The sequence below is a fragment of the Gordionus sp. m RMFG-2023 genome, chromosome 3 (genome assembly GCF_954871325.1).
Source record: "Gordionus sp. m RMFG-2023 chromosome 3, tfGorSpeb1-WG-v2, whole genome shotgun sequence".
NCBI classification, from domain to species: domain Eukaryota; kingdom Metazoa; phylum Nematomorpha; class Gordioida; order Chordodea; family Parachordodidae; genus Gordionus; species Gordionus sp. m RMFG-2023.
In genome coordinates, this window is record NC_088777.1 from 49,597,860 (window position 1) to 49,623,453 (window position 25,594).

The 25,594-nt window shown below is 27.4% G+C and overlaps 3 protein-coding genes across 3 annotated transcripts; 1 reads left to right on the forward strand and 2 right to left on the reverse strand.

Annotated features, from left to right (window-relative positions):
- Window positions 1-659: 659 nt before the first annotated feature.
- Window positions 660-2,888, reverse strand: LOC135927076 (uncharacterized). Its single transcript, XM_065463013.1, has 4 exons — window positions 2,160-2,888; window positions 1,916-2,045; window positions 1,206-1,283; window positions 660-773 (listed from the first exon to the last, which is right to left on the reverse strand). Exons 1-4 carry the CDS (start codon window positions 2,867-2,869, stop codon window positions 660-662), a joined length of 1,032 nt encoding a protein of 343 aa, XP_065319085.1. The 5' UTR covers window positions 2,870-2,888.
- A 2,089-nt stretch (window positions 2,889-4,977) lies between these two features.
- Window positions 4,978-6,186, reverse strand: LOC135926627 (uncharacterized). Its single transcript, XM_065462553.1, has 3 exons — window positions 5,595-6,186; window positions 5,249-5,330; window positions 4,978-5,119 (listed from the first exon to the last, which is right to left on the reverse strand). Exons 1-3 carry the CDS (start codon window positions 6,135-6,137, stop codon window positions 5,061-5,063), a joined length of 684 nt encoding a protein of 227 aa, XP_065318625.1. The 5' UTR covers window positions 6,138-6,186; the 3' UTR covers window positions 4,978-5,060.
- Window positions 6,187-21,747: 15,561 nt separating this feature from the next.
- LOC135926319 (N-acetyltransferase 9-like protein) lies at window positions 21,748-24,896 on the forward strand. Its single transcript, XM_065462151.1, has 4 exons — window positions 21,748-21,845; window positions 21,890-21,999; window positions 22,041-22,627; window positions 24,557-24,896. Exons 1-4 carry the CDS (start codon window positions 21,769-21,771, stop codon window positions 24,710-24,712), a joined length of 930 nt encoding a protein of 309 aa, XP_065318223.1. The 5' UTR covers window positions 21,748-21,768; the 3' UTR covers window positions 24,713-24,896.
- Window positions 24,897-25,594: the final 698 nt, after the last annotated feature.

Here is a 25,594-nt window from a genome sequence, read left to right on the forward strand (position 1 = left end):
GTGTATAGTGATTGTTAGTTTTAAATAGTGTTTGTCAAACAGCTCGTTTTGAGCCGATTTTTAAAAACGGCTAACTCAATATTTCATCTAGATTAATATTACGCAAGCCTGTAGATTTTGTTTGTAGAAGGAACAAAGGTTTGGACATCTTTTAGCGAAATCTCGAGCCTTAGGCAACATTATTCTGGATAAAATATCAAGTTTAACAACACTAGTTTTAAATGAAACAGAGCAAATACAATATTAATTAATAAATAAGGTTATTACGATATAGGTTACATTCGAAGTTTGTTTTTAGTTCAATCTAGAAACTAGACTAAATAATTATAAAAAAAACTTTTCCCTGTTAATTTTCTTCACTTTCTTACTCTTCAATTATCTAAATTAACATCTTGATTGATTAAATGTTAATTAGATTAACCATGTTGACTGCACAAAATTCAATTGTAATTAATTATAAACAATTATATCATGAAATAAGGTATAGATAGTCTCTTTATAATTAAAAAAATAAAATGCTTATTTATTGACTATCACTTAAGCAACCCTATCCCAGTTATGGAGAAAATTTAAAACATTATTACTTTTATTAGAAATCATGACCTATATTTTTTTTAATAATAATAATTAGAAAATAGAGTGATCATAAAAGATGGGGATTAGGGACAAGGATGCACAGCAATATTTCTGTTGTGACGATGGTCATTTTTAACAGCTTTAGTTCCACTCTTGGGTTCTTCATCTTCCATTATATCATCAATCTCTAATTCATACTTTACATTTACACGTCAACAAAAAAATTTTTTAAAAAAATATATATTTAATGAGTATATACTATATAACATATTATAGATAATATAGAAATCTATTTCCCTATTTTTCATATCTTTTAAATTTATAGTAAAATATTAGATGTATACTATATTAGTTCAGTTTTACCCAATGTCAATTCTTGACTCAAAATAAAATTTAAGCGAAGTTATAACGAAGTTGCATTGGAATTTTTTTTAATATCAGAGACCTGATATATTTTTAATTTTTGTAGGTAATTATGGCGATTTAAAATCTCGGCCTGGCCCAGACAACTTGGTTCGGACTCTATATTCAAAAAAATTGACATACTGCCCGGTCCGTGTACTCGGGCATGAACCGGGCCTGCGGATTTCTGTTTTTTTTTAAAATATCCCATACTAAATTTTATTTACTTCTAAATTGTCCATCAGTTTACGGATCATGGATTTATCAATAACGCTCCAACTATCTGTTACAGGGCAGTAAGTTTTCTATTTGTGACGACAATATTTATGTTTACATGGTCAAAACAAAAATAAATTATAAATATTTTAAGATAAAAAAAAAAGGACATATATATATATATCGTTATAAGTAAAGAGAATGTACGAGTTATAATTATTTTTCTTTTTTTCTTTCTTTCTTTCCTTCTTTCTTTCTTTCTCAGCTAAGTGCAGGGTTAAAATCTTCAAAGTGGATTTTATAAATTTATATCTTAATATGTGGGAGGAGGGGGGCGTAATCAAACGGTTTTTAATATTTTGCCTCTGAACCATAACCGAACCGGGTTTGTTTTTCCCCCTGAAAAAAAAACGATCTTGCGTCACTACAATTTGGTAATAATTATGCAATTTATTATAGATAATATAAATTTATCGTTTAAAAAAATGTATATAAAGGACATAAAACACACAAAAAAAAACTATTTTTAAATTTCTATTGGATGAGAGGGGGGGGGGGGGGTTGTTACCTAACTCCTCTTGGTAGTAGGGTAAATTTTCTTGCGTTTAATTATTGTACACACGTATATAATCAGCTATAAAATAATAGGCTTAGCTAACTCATATCCTCACATTTTCTTTAAATCATAAATAAAAATATGAAAGAAAAACTAATAGGCCACCGTTTTTTCCTTGATTTGTTGCAAGAGCTCCTGGTCGAGTGATTTCTTTTTGGGTAAATAAGGTTTGGTACGGGCCTTGGGTATTGGTCTAGATAGCAGCTGTTCTTCGTCTTTCTGACTTATAGAGTACCTATAAATTATAAACGCGATTAACTATACTTCTTTAATCCTTCCTTCCTACCTGATATCATATCCATAATTCCACTTATTTTATTAAGGTATATGCAAAATAAAAAAAAATAACCTCATAATACTGTCGGCGCACACGTTGTAACTCATACTCTCTCTCCTGACACCTTTTCCAGATTTTTCCGTGTTCGAAACGGCATGGGCTCGCGGAGAAGAGCGCGTAATTTCCTTGCCATTATCGTCAGAATTGCCGTCCCTGTGTCTAGACACGGATTCCTTGGGGTAATCCAAATCCAGATTGTAAATTTTTTTGAGCGTACTCTTGTCCATCAATCTTTTCAGGTCCTCCTCCCTTTCCGTATTCGATTCGTCGTTTTCGAAGTCTTCTTCTTCCCTAGATTCCTGGTCTTCGCTTTCATATTCCGACGCTTTGGCTGCTACGTATTTCTTGGCGCCCTTGGGAGTAGAAGTACTCTTAATACGCTTGCCTTCTTTCCTTCCCTGGACATTCGTATCTTTCTCGACGCGCTGATGGCGATTAACATTCGTCCCCTGCTTCTCTCTGAGTATCAAACTGACAGGAGCCGGGGGTGATTTATCTCGCTGCCTTTCATTTCGTATAAAGGCCGAATTCGGATCAAATCCCTCTGGCAGCTTCGTTATGCTATCCGTACGAGAATGGTACAAAATTCTCTGGTAAGCTTTGGGGTTGCTTTGATTGATTTTCTTAGTTATAGGTTGCTCTATGTGATTCCTACCAGAGCCATGTTCATCGGCAGGCGATGCTTTCTTGGGAGAATTTTTACGAGCCGGGGAAGATCTCATATGGTATATATATATATAAATCTTTGAATCAATCAGATATTATCAAAAAACGTGTGTTTAAAATTATTTCTAGTATAGCATGTGACGAGCGCGATTTTAAAAGAAACACGTCACTAGATACGTCATATTTTGTAACTTTTTTTTAATTCCACAAAACAAAATTTTTTTTTAATAAATTGTAGTTTCAGTCGATTAAAGCGTGTCAAAAGAAAATCCGCTAAGAATAGCGGATTGAGTTTTTTTTTTTAAATATTTATTTCTCTTTTCAAAGTTGAGCTATATTTTAAAAAAAATACATCCGCAGTTAAAGGAATAGTTCTCAGTTAAAAACTACCGGTTTTCTTAGCCAGCTAAAAAAAAATATAGAGCATCTAACCCAACTATACCTTTAACGAAATAATGATTTCTGGACGTAAACCCCGACAAACATCATAAAATGGGGAAATACTCTGAACAAAAAAAAAATTGTTCAGGTCATACCGACCCCGAACAAGGTGCCCCACTAACAAAATTTTCTAAAATTAGAAATTATTATAATTATTTATATAAGATTTGGGTTCAGCTTAGTTATTTTTTTTTATCCCCTCCGAATATGTATTTTATAATACAATGGGTTAAAGAAAAAAAAAAGACATGTGAGAACCTTGAATTTTAATATTAAATGGGCTGTTCCTATATTATTAATACCAAACCTAGTTAATATATTACCTAATTTTTATAATCATTTTCTTTTTGGGAAAAAAAGAATGAAGGAAGATTATAGGATATTCCCATGTGAAGTAAACTGCCGTTGAACTTGAAGTTATATTGTTAGTATTTGTTTTCGGCTAAAAACTTGACTTTGCATATTTTTTGGCTAGAAATTCGTTTCAAACGGCTAAAAATATAGTAATCACATAACTATAATTCTAAGTTTTATAAGTTAGAATTAAAATTTAAATAACCTTTATTTGCCAAATAAAATATACATTGTTATTACTTATTTTATTCGTAATGAGAAAAAAATGGAAGAGTTTCATAAAAAAATAAATGAAATAATATAGATGACGCATAAAATTAGAATCACATCAAATAGGTAGAGTACAGTATAATATGTTAAGTAAATTTTATTATATTACACCAGTATTAGAAAACGTACTTTCCATCGGAACTGAACAACAGGGTATTACGTGGTTATATTTGATGAATAAAGGTGGGTACCAGAAAACCAGTATTAAAAACATGACGGACCTAGCTGTCGGTCCAAAGGTCCTAAAAAAAATAGCTAGCTTAAACAAACCGATTTTTAAAACTCTAATACAAAAGTAGTGCTCTTCCTATAAGAGACCGAATTCGTGGTTAGCGGCCCGACTCGAGGATTTTGTCACAGTTGGTAGAATTTGGGATTGGGAGATTAAAAGCAATGTCAAATAAAGAAAAGTTAAATAGACTGAATATGTCCATAGAACATAATGTTTCGGTAACAAATGTGGTAGTTGAGAATTAAAGGGAATACAAATAAATAGTATAAATGAATTAGCTACTAATACTTTATTTTAATTAATATAAATTGTAATTACATAATCATAACTAAAATTAAAAAAAATTAAATTTAAAAATTAAGTTCGCAACATAATAATAATTATTTTACAAATAAAATATTACCGATTATATATACTTTTCTTATTACCATTCATTTACATAGTGTTTAAAGTTTAAACAACAAACTTAAATAATCTTGAACTTTATCTAATCTGAATAATTACATCTTTTTTCTTCATTTGAATATTACAACAGATTTATAGTTACAAAAACCGGGTCTCATTTACTTCAAGTTGAGTTAAACTTTTTATGGACTAAATTTTTAAGTGAGCGAAGCCTTTTGTTTCGCCAAGACGACCTGCCTTAGCAAATATTAACTGCGAAAAAATTATTCGCACTCTATACACGTATTTTGAAATAAATGATTAGAATTATGGTTTTTCTTTATTCTATTCGTAATAATATAATTTCTTGATAAATATATTATAATTATATATTGTTCGGGTTATTATTTTTTATTACAGGTTAAAAAAAATAAAATAGAGATGGATATATTATATAATATAAATTATTTCTGGAATAATAATTTTTGTATCACAAGATTATAATATAATGCCAGGAACAAAAGGACGTCTATCTTTTAGTTCTCCAAACTTGAAATCTGAATGTGCTATCGGCAAAATTCCATCAGAATCTTTTGTAATTTTTCTTTATCATTTAGTCCATTTGCTACGATGATAATAAAAAATAAATAAAATAATGATTTATAAATATTATAAAAATTTTGTTAGATTTTTATATTAAGAGGATATTAAAAAATATCTAATTTTATAATATATAAATCAAATGGTGAATTACTTGGAAATTTTGAGGATAATTTTTGAAGGACTTGCTTTTCTAGTTCTTTGATATGTCTAGTGGCTTCGTTTAATATTTTTATCTAAAAAATAAAATTAATTAAATAACATTTATATTTTCATAGTTATTATTCTATCAAACTTTGCTTAAAATTAAAGTTTACATTCATTTAAGACTATGTCTAAAGCTTATGGGATAAAAATGTCCAACAGAAAAACGTTATGACAGTTACTTTTTCAATACATTATAGCGTAAAAGCTCTGAACGTTAAGTAATACTCTATAAATCTACTCTAATTATATTAAAAAAAATAATAGCATTATTAATTTATTCAACTATAACATACTTGATCTATTTGACAGGAAGGTTTGTGAGCTATGCTAGGAATGACGTTCTTAAGTTTAATGAATTCTCTTCGACGCAAGAGCCTCTTCATTCTTTTCCTCCTTCTCTCTGATATCTGTTTTCGCGCGGGTGATTTTAGCTGCATTCTCTCCCAAGGGGATGGCACGCTTTGAATAGAAGAAATTTGACGAGTTTTAACGGGGTAGGAGTATAGATCAGCTGAGGAAATAGTAGTGTTAAGAGGCGCTGCGAGTCTATCACTTGATATAGAATCAGAAGCGTACACTGGGATAAAAAGCGATTGTTTCAAGTTATTGTTTTTGTTAGATTTTGGAATGTTTCTATAAGTGAGTGGTTTGACTATGATCATGGATTTCCAAACTTGGTGTAGTTTGGACCTGGGGCAATAATGGCTTCTATCGTTGGGCGTCGTGGTGGAATAATTCGTAAAGTAACCACTGTATAGATTCATCATAGCTTGGTGGGTAGAAACGGTATTTGAAGAGGAATAATCGGAATAGGACATATTTGAAAAACTACTCATTTTATTTTTTGAATATTTTAATATAATTTCATTTAAGGAAGAAAGAAGGAAAAAGATAAAAATTGTTGAATTTTTTTTAATAAAATAATTTTTATATAAATTTGTATTAAGAAAAATAGATGTATTTATATAAAATTTTAATATATTCTTATATTAAACTTTGCGCAAAATTATTATTTTTTATATTATATTATTATTGATTTATTTCGAATGTGAATTTAATATTATTTTTCTTTTCTTTATTTTACACCTTGCTTATTATATATACATTATATAGTCAAACAAGTGAATAAATAATAATAAAAAAAAAAAATTCGATGGGAAAATAAAAAAAAAAAATAAAATTGTGACAATTTTAATATTGTATTGTTTCGTGTGACGAAACATAAATGGCATATGGCAATTGGTTTGGTATAATAATAGCAAAATATTTTAATTTGTATATATAATTCATAATAATACCTTTTGTTTTAAAGCCTGCTGGCTTTTGGTAAACATAATGGAATCGATTAGGGAATTCAAAATAATACCTTTACTTTAAACTCTATTGTTTATGAAAGTAAGAGATCTGAAATCGCGGTCGAGCTATAATCCGGCTTTTCGGGCCGGGCCGGTTCAAGCTTTAATTTTTTAAATTATGATATCATTTTACTGGTAGGTACAAAAATCCGGTAGGGCTTCATAAATTTAGGCCCGACTGAGATCACCATAATGAAAAGATGGCGTGGCTCACTGCCGAGCCAGTTAAGATTTTTAAAAAGATTCGAATTTTCCGGATGTGGTAAACCCCGACTTGGCCCGCAGTTATATCTTCGCGTTTAGGCAGGAATTATTTCAGATTCCAGTGCGAATTCGTTAGAAGGTTAAATTCACTCTTCTTAAACCCAATCCGGTTATATTTTAACCCCGGTCCGCGAACTCCGACACGGGTTCGAAAAAAATTAATTTTGTAATCGAGGGTATAGCTTAAACGGGGACCTGAATCCTATCTCTTCCCTGTAAGAGTATACTATAAATCTGGTAAGTGAGACTAGTGTTGTTAAACTAGCTTGTAACCGGTTTGGTTTTTAGAAACGGCCAACTCCATATTCTATCCAGACAAATATTATACGCAAAGGTTTGAACATCTATTAACTAAATCTCTAAAAAGTTGCGCCATATTTTTTCTAGCTAAAATATCACTAAACTAGTAAAGTTAAACGCAAAAATTTATTAATATATCGATTTTATTTTGTAATAAAAGTCAAAATATTTATACATATTTTTTACCAAAAAAAAAAGTTTAAAAAAAATTTATACATTGAAGAAGAAAGAACTAAGTATTATTTTCCCACGTTTTCTCAAAAAAAATTAAAATATTAATATTTATAATAGATTAATAAATAATATATATGTGTCATCTTCGGGTAAAATATTATATTAAAATGGACAGGTGTATAAATGGTAAAAAATGAAAAGAATATTAATAAAAAATAAATAAATAAATTTATAAACATTTACACAAAAATATTTTTTTAATATACTTATTAATTGGTGGAATATATTTGGAAAAATTTTTTTTATATTTTTTTGGAGGTATTTTAAAATTTCTAATAAAAATTATTCGTGAGAAATTATTCCTTTCAAAAAAACAAGGTTTTTTATCTTCCTTTCTTTTCTAAGAAATATTTAAACATTTAAAACATAATAAAAAACAATACGATTGATTCCTCTAGGTAAATAAAATAAAAAATAATGAGTAATTTTTTGTAAAATTTCTTTTTTTTCGAGAGCCTTCATTTTTATATCGTCTCTCCTCTTTAATTTTATCTTTAAAAAAATAAAATTCTTATATTATTTTTTTTAGTCTGTCCTATATGTCAAAAAAAAAATGTATGAATAAAAATGATAATTCGAAAATAAAATTATAATCATATGGTTTTCGCTTGTATATAACTTGTGTTACTGTTAGACTCCTTTCTCCAGAAAACTTTAAACGTTGGGGGGCGCCTTGATTAAAATGAGCACTCCACAAAGTTACAATTTTTAAAAAATAGTAGTTTTAATTGTACCTCAAGTAAAAAAAAATGGGCCATGTATCTGTATTTAGATACTTTTCAAGCTATGTATCTGTATTTAGATACTTTTCAGGCCATATATCTGTGTTTAGATACTTTTCGGGGCATGTATCTGTTTTAGATACTTTTTAGGATATATATCTGTATTTAAATATTTTTCAAGTCATGCAACTGTATTTAGATACTAGGACATGCATCTATATTTAGATAATTGTTAAGCCATGTATCTGTATTTTGATACTTTTCAGGTCACGTGTCTATATCTAAATATATATTTTGAAAAGTACAGATTCTGGTTATGTAGTGTTTGTTAAATGGCTCATTTTGAGCCGATTTTAAAAAATTGGCTGACTCAATATTTTATTAAGAAAAAATATATTGCAAGCCTTAAGATTTCCTTCATAGGTGGCACAAAGATTTGAACATCTATCAACAAAATCTCGAGGCCTATATAATATTTTTCTAGTTAAAAATATTGTGTTAGCCGTTTATTAAAAATCGGCTTAAATCGAGGGTATGTTACCCTCACTAGATTCTCCAGGATTCTGCTATGGGAGGAGGGAGGAGAGGAAGGGAAGGCACTATTAAGTAATTTTTTTTTTCTCCATAAATTTTGCTGAAGATCTTTTAAGTCCACTTATTGTAGACCCTTTTGGCTATATTAGATTTATTTATATCGGGTTTTCACTTTTTTTTTCTTTTTTTTTAAAATGCTTATTATTTCTAAATAAAAATGTTCAAAATTATAAGTCGTTATTTTTTAGAAAAGTTATTTATTATCAAATTCTTCCACATATAAAAAATATATTTATATACATTTGTGATGGATAAAGGTTGGGGGTGGGGGGGGGGGATTTTTTATGAGCTTAAAAAGCGTGCGAGATACCTAATAATTATGACAATTAGTGTTGTTAAATGACTCGATTTGAGCCTTTTTAAAGACGGTTAACTCAAACAAGATTACCTGTGAGCTAAATCTTGATGGCTTGCGTAATAATTTTCCTAATCAAATATTGAGTTAGCCCCTAGATTTAAAAATGGACTCAAAATGAGTCGTTTTATAACAACCAACTAACGACAATATTTGAATGCAAAAAATGGGCCGAATTTTTCGAAATCTTCCTCGCTCAACACATTTTCGTTAAGTTAGGAGGAAGTTTAGATTTCCCAAAACAAAAAAACTGATAAAACATAAATATTTCCAAAAAATTTTTGCACATTTATATAGGGGAAATAAATTCAAAAAAAATAGTTGTTTATACAAATTTTTTAAATTTACATTGAAGCCAAATGGAGAAAAAAAAATTAACAGGGTTTTCTATTTTGCATAGGAACTTAATACTCAAACTTTAAAAAATAAAATAAACCATTTACATATTTTATACAAATATAAATGGATCCAAAAAAACCGACACATCCATCTCATTACCTAAACCTATCTCATGAACATTTTTTATTACTGTACATATAGTATCCATGTATATTAAAGCACTATTTCGCAATAAAATTTAAGGCTAATTATAATGCGAAAAATTTATGTAGAATCTCTTAATGTAATAGTCATTTTATTTTTAAAGGTATATAATTATTTTTGTAATTGTACATTATTAAGATACTTCACTCAAATTTCGGCAGAAACACTTTGAAGTTTATAATTATGACATATTAAAATATATAGCTAATATCTCTAATTAACCAGGTTTAATTATCATATTAAAATTTTTTTTTTTTAAATTGTGTAAAAAGTTAAACTATAATTATTTTGATATACCCAACAATAATAGTCTTATCAATAATGTGATTATAAATATAATGATACACCTTTTTCTTTCTTTACATACAAATGACTTAAAAAAACTAATTATATATATCTATTATTATTAACAAAATTAAAATACCATAGATATACATAAATAATATAGTATAGATAGATAGGTAAATAGATTAAAAAATGTTTTTTTTTAAAAAAAAATACATTGTTATTAAATATATTACTAACAGACTTATTAACTTTTAATAACTTTACATATAATGTCGGCCTCGGCAACATACAGTCAATTAATACAAAAAACAATTTTATTTTAAAAATCTAAAAAGGCTTAAACACCAATTCACTTTTTATAATTATTTAAAATATTACAATAGTAAAAAAAAATTTTTTACAAAAATATTCTTTATCTGATAATTTATAAAATAATTATTAACTTCTTAACATCAATATTATTTGTAATTTATATAAATTCAAAAATTCATAATTCGTGAATAATAAAAAAACAATTCATCAATTTATAAAATTTTCATGAGAAAAAAATTTATAAAAATTAAATTTCATTAAAAATTACCTGCAAAATTATGAAAAATTGACAATTCACCTGTGGGAAAACATATGTCAATATTATTGTGAAAAGAAAATTTTTTAAACCATTTTACATGTTATTATTATATATTATATATTACAATATATATTATTTTAAATTGTCGTAATTACCTTATATTTATAATTATATTTATTATTTACTTACTTTAAAATAGGGAGGGATAGGGATAAGAAAAGAAAAGAAAAAATTGTTAACATATTTAATTTTTTATGTATTATCATATTAGAAGAATGGGTTATAGTTTATAAGTTAGTTATTATTAAAAGGTCTCGTTAGTTTAAGATTTTTATTCGATTAGTATTGGTAAACGGCTAACTCGATTTAATAGGCCAAATATTATGCAAGCCTTATTCGCACATAAGTGGCACAAATGGTTGAACCATCTATTAACGAAATCTCGAGGCTTATATATTATTTTTCTGGCTAAAATATTGAGTTCAAAACGAGCTGTTTAACAACACTATTCGGGATAGAGATAATTAAATAAAAATTAAAATATATTTTTAGTAATAAATAAGGAACCAATTTGTAATAGTTTTTAAAAATGCATTCCGTCATCCTCTAAATATCACTGAAGATATAGCTTGTCATGCACATCAATATCTTTATAGAATGGTTGCAAATTATTTGGGTTTCAAATGTAATAAGTCTTCATATTATTTTTTCGCGGGATGTAAATTCTTTTCCAGGAATATGGTATAATTTCAAACTATATTCGCAAATTTATTTTTTGTAAAATGTTGAATTTTTTTTTCCCCTCTTTTTGTCATTCTTTTCTTTAAACTAGCAATTATAAAATTAATGATGTATAACATATGGTAAATCTTTCCGGGATAGCGACTTTTTCCCAAATTCCTTACCCGAAGTTATGGAATCTCTTAAATTTTTTTTTTGAATAATATTGGGAGGGGTTAGGTTAAATTTTTGAATAAAAAATAATCTAATTTTACAGGAAAATGTAGATTGCCTAACTTTGAGTCAAGCTTTTAACCTTAAAAATTGAATTAAACCTCTGAGTCGAGTCTCAACTTGAAGATTGATTCGAATATTTTTGGATAAAAACATGGCTACGCTGTTTTATAGTTGCCATAAACGTTAGGTAGTTTAACGACACTAGGAAAATGCATTCCTGGCAAAAAAATATATATTTGACCCTGAAATTTTTTAACTAATAGATTTTATATGTGTTAGCGGCATTACGTTATTTTTCAACTTTGAATCATTATTTTGAGCGCGTTTTTTTTTTAGTTTTTTTTAAAAAATCTGATTTTTTTTTGGAAAGATACTTCGGCACGCTTAGAATACCTATCTTACGAATCATAGGTCAATTTTTGCCCGCTAACCTTAGAATCATTTATAATTTTAATAAAAAAATATATATATAGATAAAAGAATATAAATTAAATGAAGTTTGAAAATTTTTTTTGGCAAAAATTGTTTTTGAAATTCAAAGGGTTTTAGGTATTCCAAACATGATGAAATAACACATTGCCGCTAACATACATATATATTTTTATATAACAAATTTAATTTAAAGAAAACGATCTGAAATTGGGATGGTAGGTATACTAGAGTCCAGCAGTGAAGTAGGGAAAAAAAAATAATTTTCCCATCTTGACCCTAGTGTTGTTAAAAAAGCCGGATTCTGTTAAGATTATAACCAAAATAACATTACGTTAAGCTTGAAGGTTTGGCTCATAGCAGGCAAGAAAAATGTTTGGACATCTATTTTGCCAAATCTCGATGCCTTACATAGTATCATTATTTAAAAATCTTAATTTGGGATCGTTTTGAAAAATCGAACCAAATATAGGACTTTTTAAAAACGCTACCCCAAACATGACTGTTATATTTATGACGTAGGGGCGTATCCTGGATGTTTTTTTTCTAGGAGAAGGAGTGAGAGAGTATTAGGTGATTCTCCCCAACCCCCCCCCTTTCCTCCGTAAATTTTATATTGGGAGATTTTTTAGGTGCGATTATTTGATAAACTAGGGTGGTTAATCAAATGAGGTCGATTCTTAAAAACGAACCGGATTCAGATTTTCCGCCAATATAATATAATGTAAGCCTCCCTGGAGATTTGGCTTTCTGGATGGCAGATAGGTTAGAAAACCTATATTCGCCAATTCTCTAGGGCTCTTACATAATAATATTTTGGCTAAATGTCTTTTTTTTAAATTATTTTTAATTTAGTAAAAAAATGAGATTTTTATGGTAAAATTTTGAATTTGAAATTATTATTTAATAGATTTTTATTTTAAAGTGATAGTGTTATATTGTTATACATTTTAAAAAATGATATTGCAAACTTTCGCTAATCGTCTTGGTTGGACGTTTTGAACGAAATAAATTTGTACTCCATCTTTGGAAAATGCCATCCCTTAAATAATGAGTTGGCTATTATGGTCAGAGACCTGTAGAGGTACCATTTGTACGGTCCTGCCCGGATTTTTTTTTAAAATTTATTTTTATTTATTTTTGATTTTTATAGCTAATAATGGCGATTTCAAATATTTAGCTTTAAAATATATGGCCCGGCCTAGGAAAACCGGGCCAGGCCGGGTAAATTGAAAACGTTCATATTATAGATGATATTTATTTATCCTCATCAAGTTATAACTTTGAGAGTGAATTTTTTTTAAAGAAATATTCCAATCTTGCGCTACCTTTACGTGAAGTAAGGTTAAACGTTGATACGATACGATTAATATCGGTTCTGCGAAAGTGTCTCATTTTTCGTATTTTCAAATATAAAAATTTTATTAAAAAAAAATTAAATCTGCCAACAGTATATATATTGTTTATTAGTAAATTTTTTGTATTTTTTAAAGCACTTTTTTTTCGGAGTTGCTGATCAGAATAAAGGTTCAAGAATTTCGAACTCCATTTAGCAGAAATTTAATCGTAACCGATTTTTCTGAAACAAGTTTGAACCCGCCCCTGGTTCATATAACCCCGGATTTGATGGGTCGTTCCCATAATTCAGTCTCCCTGTTAGGTGTATCGTCTCAAAATGTACAACCAACCAACCAAACAATTTCAAATTTTTGAATTTCCTTAATTTGGGTTCATAACTCTCTGCTCTCATAGAAATCGAAAAATTTAAGAAGTGGTCAAAAATGAACTTTATAAGAAACGATAAGCAAATTTTTCGTCTAAAAGATATCAATATATAAAAGAGTAATTATGAATGAAGACACAAAATTTTAAAAACCCTAATTCATATTTCTTAATATAATAATACCTATAAATATAATATATTGATAATAATAGGTTTAATTTTAATTTTTTTTAATAAAATAAAAATTATAATCCATATTGCCCTTATGCTTCATCTGTCCTTATTTCCTTCTACTACCAATTTCTCGTATTTTTTTTTTGTAAATTAAATATCGATTATAACGATGACAATATGTATGATAAAAAAGATAAAAATATGGCTTCAAATTTTTTTTTAGGGAACCGTTGTCATTTTTGCCGATTGTGACATTATTAAACAATATTTTATATATATATATAAAATATTATAATTTATTAATATAAAAATTTTTTTTTTCCCACGAACTTTATATACATTTTAGAATATATATATACAAAGATAAATATCAAAGAACCCAATAATTTTCCAAAGCGTGTTTTCAATTTGAAGGAAAGGGGGAGGGGATCATTAATATATTTTTTTATTTATTTTAAAAATAACCAATATTAAACATGGTCTATATAGATTGTAGAATAGTTTGCTAAATCCCCAATAAGGCGTCTATGGGAGATAACTCGCGAATCTAATGGCGTTAAAAAGTGGGGGGGGGGGGGAATGATAAAAACTGATACGATTTGTTTTTAAAATATAAAATGTGACAATGCGGGACCAGACTGGACCAATTCCATAAAGACCGAACTGAAAGGATCATTTCTAGATAAGAATCAATCACCTGTCCTAAAGAAAAAAAAATACTTTACTTCCAAACCGGTGTCCAGAGTAAAAGGATAGATTCGGCGATTTTTAGAATTTTCTTATATGCAAAATTTTAATCTTCGACGAATCTTCCGGGAAATAAAAAGCTTCATATATAATAAAAATTGGACTTTTAAAATGGATCTGCTCTAAATTTTAAGTATAAATTGTTTTCCCGGTCCGCTTATGTTTTTTTTAAATTATCCGTTTGACCCGCTACGGGCTTTGGAACCGGGGTTAACAAATCTCTACGTTGCAAATTAAGATACAGTTATCACGAAAAATACACTATTAACCAAATATTAATCTCATCCCACTCAATTTTTATTCTTTTATATATATTTATATAATATAATTGAAATAATTCACACATAGATCGAATTTTTATACTTTAAAAAATAACAATGAAAAATCAATTAATTTGTAAAACACAAGTTATATTACATTTTTTTTATATATTAATCTCTCTGATTCTATAATAAATATTATATATAAACTAAATTATATTGTACTTAGTATTTTATTCTTAATTGTTGACTAAAATAATGATATAACGATATAATCGTATTTTAAAATAAATTGAACATATAGATATACGATTACTAAATCATATTTCATATAATAAACACTGTCGCCTGACATCTAGACTCCTCTTCCCATGTTATAATAATTATTAAATATTACAAAAAAGGACTTTTATACAAATTATAAATCAGATCGCACATGATAAAAATTAAACAGTTTATATATATTATTTATATAATCTAATTTGTTTAACTTTGTTTAACAAAATAATTGTGTAAATGTAAAGTTTACTTATCTCAAACTTTATGAAATTATAACCATTTTAATTTCTATAAAAATAAGTGTGAAAAAGTAATAACGTATAGGTGTTGACTTGATATAAGAATATATACTATAATTTTATTTTATATATAAAAACACGTAAAAATATTATATGCTACTTAATTTTTTGCAATTATCTAGATTTAGACTATTTTATTTCTTTTATTCGCTAATCCTATTTTGATTTATTATTAAATTAGCATGACTTGTTATAATGTAAAGTTTAAAGTACATATTAATACTTCATATTTTAAATAAGAAATGAAAAATGAAAAATAGAATGTGTATATTTATGTAGCTAGAATATACATTTAATTTTTATATATAGTCCCAGTGTATACAATATACTGTCTATGGTCCAAGAGGTAATTCAATTTATTGTACAGTGATATATAAATAAATACAAATTCAATTAATAACGGCGTTCCTTGAGTTGGAAGGTGACAGCATTCATTTGTAAATTAATTATGGAAATTTTAATTTGCATAGTTTTCAAGGTAAAACAGTTATATAATAAAAAAAAACTTATATAAAACATATTCAAAAAAATATATAAAACACCTTAAAATAAACATAATTATATATAGCAAATTCCATGACAAATCAACAAGAGTTTCATTTCTACCAGCTCAGATTTTTCTAAAATTTTTTTACTAGAGTTTGCGTATATTATAACTAAGAAAAAATAAATAAAATTTTAGTCTCCAATTTCAAACAGTGGCTGAGATAATAGTCTCCAAAGGTTAAAAAAAACGGAGCATTTTGGGCGAAATGTCTTTAATTTTAAATATCTGCGTATAATTGAGCTAGAAATGTCATTTAAATTTCTTTATATAGCCTAATGGTAAGCCTTTAAAGTTATAAAATGCTAAATATAGTTTAAAAATTTTAAATGTGGAAAACCGAAAATGGTCATAAAATCAAATCTGCAATTTTCATTTTTTACTGTATTGTTAAAATGTTTTAATTATGTTAAATTTTCGGTGACAAATCATGAAAAATAGATATATCTTAAAAGAATTAGGAGGACATGATTTAACTAATTAGATGCTACCTAATAATCCAATTATTTTGAGGAAAGTATTTTATATCCTTTTTAGATGATTTTAGAGCTCAATAATGGGGCAGTGTTAGTTAAATTTAAAATATTGGATCAGATAAATATTCATTAACATCTTATTTCCTGATCTCACTATCTAAACTAGGTAGAGCAATAATGTAAGTCTAAAAGAAGGATATTGCCGTCCCAGAATTAGGTAAATTTTCAAAAAAATATATTCGAATATAAATACAAATACAGTACAAAAAAAAAGTATTTAAATACAAAATTCTTTGAAGATTGCCCAAAAGAATTACTATTAATTTATTTTGCGAGTATATGCACCTTCTTTTTAAACAGGGACACGGAGCTAAGCGTTCGAGGAACGCATCTTTGAGTAAATTTAAGGAATGCAAACGCAAGCGGAACGCATATTCGGAACCTTTTCCAGACCGGGCACGGAAGTTCCTTAAAAAAATATATGTAAATTCTTTATTTTTTTTTTAATAATAAATAATCATTAATCATATATAAAACTATACAGTACTAGCAAAGTATAAATAACAATTAGCAAACAAGTAATAGATTAAAAGATTAAAATGAGGGGAAATAATATTTAAAAAATTTATTTAATAATTGTTTTGTTTTTCTATAAAAAAAATTTTTTTTTTCTTTATTAAATGAAAATTTTAAAATAGAAATTTTTATCTTTGATAATAATAAATAAATCACCCATGGCCAGATAAGTGTTGGACATTGCGATTCGACTAGAGAAATATATTATTGCTTCGATTTAATCTATTCAAAAAACGTCAAATTTAGCCAATAGTGTTCTTTTAAAAAAAAATATTTGTCCAATAAAAATCATCATAGCTTATTTCGGTTCAATGATAACATCATACCAAATTCAAACATTCATGCTCTTAAGCTGCCATTTCATTCACTCTTAACATACCATAAACATATATATATACTAGAATTCTTTCACAATCTTCTATTAATATTACACTTCTTAAATAATTAATACATATATATTAAGGATATCTCCAGTGGCACAGCCATAATTTATTCATAGGGAGGGGGGGAGGTAGAGGGGGGTTAAAAATATATTTAGAAATTTTTATAGGAACGTTTCGGAACGCTGGAACGGAGGAGGAATGGAACATTGTTTTATGATAGAAACGGGGAAAAATGCCCTTGTTCCTAGTCCATGCTTGTAATTCTGCATTGTTAGAAGCGTTATTAACATTTTGTAGAGCTTTCTAAAATAAAATAATTATCCCCAATATAAGATAATAGAATATATACTTGTTCCATTTTCTTTTCAAATTAAGAGGGTTTTGCACAAATGCAACTGTGTAAAATATTTACCCATCTATTTTTTGAAATAGAGGTCTGAGATACTTTCCATCAAAATTGTTATATAGGGGATGTGGACAGAAAATATCTGTTAACATAATAGCTTGATAGATAGGCTTATCGGAACTGGAATCTATACTTTAACGAGAGGGGCTACTGGAGGTTAAGCTTTTTTAAGATTTTTAATCCTCTTTCCCGATTTTTTGTAAAGGTTTACCTCTCTCGCCAGTGATAAATTTGAATCTTTTTTTCTCTTTATTATCCTTATAAAAATTATAACTTTTTATATAATCAAAAATAAAAAATAAATTTTTTTCTTTATGTTTATATATGGCGGTAATGTGTTATTTTTTCAACTTTAAATCATTTTTTTGAGCGCGTTTTTTTCCGAAAATGTATTCCAGCATGTTTAGAATACCTCTCTTATGAATCGTTAGAGGATTTTATCTGTAACTTTTGAGTCATTTATAAATTATATGAAAAATCTATTTTTAAAAAAAAGTAATATATATTATATTATGTTTAAAAGTTCATGGCGAAATTGTCTGAAATTCATAGGTTAAGTAATTCCAGACAAGGTGGAATACATTTCCGATAAAATCAGATATTTAAATTTTAAAAAAAAAACGCACTCGGAAAATAATTCAAAGTTGAAAAAATAACACATTGCCCTCTAAGATATATATATATATATCGTAGCCAAGAAATAAGATAGAGGAGTAAAAAGTTTTACCGATATTTTTTATTATCATTTTAAGAATTATTTATGGATATATTAAAAAGTATTTTATTTTATTTTTTTTTAAAGTATAAATTAGTGTTGTTTAACGGTTCGTTTTGAGCCGATTTTTAAAAGCGACTAACTCAATATTTTAGCCAGGAAAATATTGCCTTACGCCTCGATATTAATTGATATCTAGACTTTTGTAGGCTTGCTTATTATTATTATTATGAATAAAATATTGAGTTAGCCGTTTTTAAAAATCGGTTAAAATCGAGGTATTTGTCATATTAATTAAACAACGGCCTAAATTGACAAAAAAAATTTTTTTTATTTTGAGTGTCATTTGTCTGAAATCATAATAAATTACAAAATACTTTTTATTTTTTTTTAAGTATTTAAAAAATTAAATACTAAATATTTTCAAAAATATTCAAATAAATACAAAATACAAAAAGGTATTTGTTATTTAATATTTTAAATACAAGCGATTGTGCTATTTCCCAACCCCGATTCCCATTACCATAGTTAACTTATTTTATTATATAAAGCTCTCTTATAATTACTTGACTTCAGATTTGAAAAGCAAGTTATCAATAAAAACGATTAGTAAAAACTCGTGTAAATAAATTTCCTATATCAACATTCATATTAGCATTTATTAATATCAAAGGCAATACAAGTCTGATGTGGAAATGTGATGTGATTTAGAAGAGAATCAATATATTTAAAAAAATATATATACTCTTATTTCTCTCTATATTAATGGTTGTAACAATTTTGTTGTATTTGATGTGTTCATTTTAAAATTACCAATTAGATATAAAGACAATGTAATGAGGTATCCAAGGGGGTGGGAGGGGGGAGCGGGATCCTCACAATAGAAATAAGTTTTGCATACATATATTTAAACAAATTAAAATCATCTTTACATCTATCCACGATTTCCAAGAAATGAATAAAATTATAAAGGATATTTTAAAATAAAAAGGATACCTTAACTAATTTAACAAATAATTACCAGAATTAATATTTATCGGAGAGAAAAGATTAAAAAACCAATTGTATATTTAAAATAAACCGGTCAAATCCCTATAAAGAGCGATCCTAAAGTTCAAATAAAATTTACAAAGTATACGCTGCCTAAACTATTCCCTTAAAAAAATTATGGATAGACCTATTTAACAAACAATCTAGGAATATCTTCCACAATTTAAAGATTAAAAAATAGAAATGATCTCGATGTGTAGTATAAAAAATTTTTGATATTGGTATTTCACTATTTATCCTGAATAAATTTCAAGTGAGACATTTATGTGAAGAAATAATTTGAGATAAAAAATTTTAAACATCGTAACTAGTGTTGTTAAACGGCTCAATTTGAGCCGATTTTTAAAAACGGCTAAATATAGAAAAATATTATGCAAGCCTAAAGATTTTCTCATAGATGGCACATAGGATTGAACATCTATGGCTAAATAATATTTTTTTTAGTGGCTTCGCACCCAAACTCCCTTTTTTCCGACCACAGGCCTGGTCCCTAAAAATCTCTACGCTTATGCAATATTTTCCTGGCCATAATGTTGAGTTAGCCATTTTTAAAAATCGGCTAAAATCGAGCCGTTTAACAACACTAATCGTAATTACCTTCTAAAACAGATTTCATGAGATTTTGATAATATATATTTTAATTCTTATATCAAACATAGAGATTGGATTTATATGAATTTGAACTCAACAAGCTTATTTCTTATTTAATTCATTTGTTATATTTTTCTACCAAACTAAATTTTGGAGCTACACATACTTTAAATATGTTATATAACGTTTTCACATATCTGATTAATATTTACATATTTTTTAGTTACAAGTTTTTTTTACAGAAAAATAAGGAATTATTTAAAACAGAGCATGTTGGAGGCTATTAGTTCTTAATTAATGTGAATCGAAAACTATATGTCTTGTTTTAAATATGGATAAAACAAAAATTAGTTTTTTATATAGATCCCCATCAGATGTTAATTGTTTTAAGAATTAATTGGGAGTCAATCTCACTTTTAAGATCACTGTTAAATAGTGCTATCCTCATAATAGCAAGCCTAGAGGAAACAGCCATTTCCTTAACCAAATTGAAAGCAATATTTACTAATATTCCCCCAATCAATCTATATATTTAATAAGGAAATTGCTATGGCTTCCCAAAATTTTACATCTTTTTAGGGCCTCTTAAACTTTTTCTCCATTTCAATTGACATGAAAATTAAAAACTTTTTTGAGATTATCTTAAACTTTATTGGGCCATGCACAACTTCCGATAAACAAGTGTAGTTTGGGGTTTCCTCCACTTCATTTAATTTCTTTATCAGTCTGTTCTTCTAATCTTTAATGTGAAGAGGTTTAAGTAAGCGGAGAGACAGAGATATTCTATTTAAAACTGGCTGTTACATATGGAAGAAAAATGTATGCCTTTCATCCCTTCAACAGTTCTTGACACATTGAGAATATCTTAACCCCCTTCTGGCTAATTTTAAAAATTGATGGTAATTAACCCTCCCTTGAAGACACTCCAAAACTCTGGCCATGAATGACTTGAAGCTATCCCTAATGCCAATCTTTTGTATCCGACGAGGAGGTAAGGATGAGCAAAAGATATAGATTTGGTTGTGACCTTCCCATAAATGTAAAGAATAGTGGAAAAATTTTAATCCGCCAATAATGGGTTTGCAAAAATTTCTTAGTTTAGAGGAGATAACCTTATTTAGGATTTTACTTACAGTTTTCCTCTAACCAAAATATTGATCCGATTATTACAACTGAAAAGTCAAAATTTATTTCTGATTAGTTTATTTCAATAGTTATTTCTACCTATGGGTCCCTCATCCCCTTAGGGTAATATTTTTCGAAGATTTTAAGTAAAAATATTTCTCAAATTAATGGTGATCATGTATCCTCTTTTAAAATGTTAAAATCAAATTAAGTAGTGTTTAGAGACAACTATCTTAGTTTTCTCTGATCTCCATTATGTCTACCCCCTCATATTTAAACTGATATTTATTATTTTAAAATTGTTTAATTTTTTTAAATGTCATTTTAATTTTTTTCATATGTTATTAATATAGATTTATATAATTATAATATTTTTGAATTTTAATTTAACTAATAGTGAATAAGTTTATTATGTTTAAAAGTGGAAATATAGTCTCTAAAAGTGATACTATGGGGGAAAAAAATTTATTTACCTAGTGAGAAAGAATTGGGTTAATAACATATGAGATGAAGAAGAATCGTTTTACCTATATTTTTGGTAAAAAGGTAATTCTAATTCCATATAAAAAGGAGCACGTACCAAAGTAGTAAATATAAATAATTATTTTGTCAATAAGAATATATCTAGATATCATGAATGGATGAAAAATTCTGAATTAAGGCAACAAACTGGCAGTGAATATTTATCATTAGAAAAAGAATATGAAATGTGCCAAACCTGGCAAGAAGATGATAATAGTTAATATATAATTTTATTATTATTATTATTTATAATATAGAATGCACTTTTATTATATTAAATGCTGAAAAGTATCATAACAAAAGTAATGGATTTAAGAGTGAGAGATCCAATTCCTCATGTCTACCCTTTAATAATAGAACTATTAAGCGTGATGAAACAGAAGCCATACCCATAAGTGATTTAAATGATGATCTCAAATCAATAAACCTTCCTCTTGATAGTACCCATAAACCTCTCAATGATTTTTATACCGATGAAACATTTAATAAAGGAGATGATAATGACGAATTTACACTTAATAGTAGTAATTGTTCTTTAAATTGTGGTAACACTTCTAAATTGCATGAGATATATTCTATGGTTGGAGATATTAATTTATTTATAACAAACAATGACATAATAAAAAATAATTGTAATAATCTTCACAATTCATGCATTAAGCAGGCTGAAATAAATATTATGATTGCTGATACTTACTCAAGAAATAAGGGCTTAGGATTAGAGGCTATCTTGCTCATTCTTAAATATGGCATTGAAGTTTTGGAGATTTCCCATTATTTTGTGAAGATTTCTTATGAAAATTTGATCAGCATTGATTTATTCAATAAAATTGGTTTTACTGAGGTGAATTTTGATTATTTTAGAGATCTGCAAATCCCAGCTTGGGCAAATTTAAAAAATTAAAATGAGTAAGGCAATATATCAAATTTTTTTTTGGCCAAACCAGATAATTTGCACATAAAAAATCAGGCACAAATCTTTTATTTGTTATAAAATAATAATAGAATAGCCCAGGCATTAAAATTTTGAACAAATATTTTAAATAATTACAATATGCTTACTTCTTTGCATTTTAAGAGCTGCCTAACTAAATTATTGAAACTAAATAAATAACACAATAAATTCACAATAGATTAAATAAATTTCGGAACTAGGGATATCTGACAACCTATTATTTATGAAGTCCAAGTACACAATACAGATATCAGACTTGAGTTATAAATGCAGAAGGAAATGGATAGCAATTTACCCAATAGAACCTTAATTGATGTTGGTGAAAAAAAAGATATAGATAGTAAAAAAGGCCTGTAAAATTCTTACAAAACCTTTCATAAATTTTAAGAAAATTTTTAGTGGGCCAGGCTGGGTAAAAATAATTTAATGGGCTGGGGAACTTGTACAAAAATTTATGATGGTCTTGGCTGGGATTTGCATATCTCTAACTTATTTACATCAGCATAATATATTGATTTTTAAAATGAGTAAAATGTTTGTCTAAATAAACCAGGTTGAAATGCTTGTCAATTGACCAATCAAAAGAGTTCAATTGACTGAAGTATATGCAACCAGTTATATATGGTCAGATACTCTTAAATATTGTATCTTAAACGAGTAGCTATTTAATTCCCAAAATATCCATCATTAAAATATTGTTAATTTTTTTCAAAAATAGACATACCAAGTGCACCTGCTACAGAAATCAATATGTCATATCATCAATTAGTTTAACAAAGACTTTAAAAAATTGAATGCAACGATAAATTTGAAAAAGTGCTTTAAAAGTGTCCATCTTTGAAGAAACTGTTTTTGCGATATATGCCCAAGAGAAATAAGGGATCATATTCTTAGACGAAGATTTGAATATAGAAATTTTAAGTTTTTTAAATATACCGGATAGCTACGTCATTCTAAAGAAATCTAAGGGCATAAATTCACATTTTTCCAATTAAGATTGATAAGTTATTTTTGGAACAACATATTAGTCCATCAGGCCAAGACCTAATATTTTCTCCATCAGAATGGGGAAAAAAAAATTATATTTGAAATGAGAAAAAAACGATCAAAATATAACTGCTCATAATACTGTCTACTTATTAGATCCCTAATATCGACAATATCTTACGAAAATCGAATTAGACGAAGCTTGAGATATGATAACAAGAAGTAGGAATTCTGTAAGGTGGTGAGAATCGAACCATTTTAGGTGATATAATAAATTTTGGCTGTAAAAATGATATCATTTATAATCAAAAATATGTGCAATGCGATAGCAGCCATAACTATTTATCAGAAATTTTTGGCATCAAGCTGGTGGAAGGGACTTTGTCCACCTTGCCCTGTAATGGAAGTACCAAATATCTTATTAACTCTTTCAAGTTCAGCTTTTCTTTAGAAAGAAATTGTTCCATCTAGGGTAATATTCGTACAAAGAACCGAAATCGACTAAAAACTTTGACTAAGCGTTTTTCATAATATACGATTAGTTAAAAACATAAAAGAAAATTATTATTCATCTGAGCCAGAAAACGGTTCTGACACAGAAAGTGAAGACGAAATGATATTTTATGAATGAATCAAAATATTACCAAATTTAATTATATGCATTGACTATATATTTTATATATTTGTTATAACTTACACATCACATACTATCTTAAAAATATTTTATTGAATTTGACCATATTTGACCGGTCAATTAACCGAATCATATTTAACCGGTCAAAAGCCCGAAATAAACTGCTTTATTAAGCTAACTTCGTATTACGCTTTTAGAAAGAAAGGTCGGACGTTTTCAACGAGGTAACCTTAACACTGGACATATCAAAAGGCTTTTCGGAGTGGCTCAATGAGAACACGTCGGAATCCCAAATTGTTGACAAAAATTTCAACTCTCAATGCATGAAATTTTGTTTCGCATCCGCAACCTAAACTTTTTTTGGGAATTCAATTTTTTTTTAAAATATTTCAACAGATGGAACAAAATATTATTAAAATAATATTTGTATCATAGTTTTGTAAAAAAAAAAAAGGTGAATTAAATTCTGATATAAATTGTAACATAATTTTGTGATAATTGTAATTTACCATTGTAATGCCAAATATATATTGATTATATTTATTAGTAAAATATAAATAAATTTTTTTTTTATATAATATATTGGCAAATAACCATTTCCTTTTCTTGATAATTAACTCTGGTATATTAAAAGATTTAAGAAGGTTCGTGGCGGGGGAGTGGCAATTGGCGGCTAATGGAGGTCTAAAGCTCCCCGCGGTTTGGATCTAGAATAAGATCACCGTCTCCTCGACCGGGCGTATTAAACCACCTAAAGGTTTTGATGTCAGGAAGGGCATCCGATTGTAAAAACCTTGCTACAAAATTTCCTGATAAATTAAATCAGAGGGCAAACTGGCCAACCTGGGTGAACCTGGAAATCACCATTAAACGGAGAAGAAGAAGATTATGGATATGGTCATCAAAAATCGTTTTTATTTTTTTTTGAACCTTAATTATAATAAATTTATAGACTGGGGCTAGTTTGAACCAATTTAGTAAGAGTCTTAGTTACTGAAAAAAAAATTTTTTAAAGAAAATTACAGTTCTACCAAATTTTTTTTTTAATATTAAGAATATAAATATGATTTGTATAAAATATTTTTTTTGAAGGAGTTTCAAACATTAATAATTTTCTTGGTATTTTCTTAGTTAAAAGTTTTAATTAAAAAAAATGTACGAGGGCCGAACATAGCGGTTGATGGGTAAAATTTATTTTTAAAAAAGTATCTTAAAAGTATCTGTTATTTAAGTGC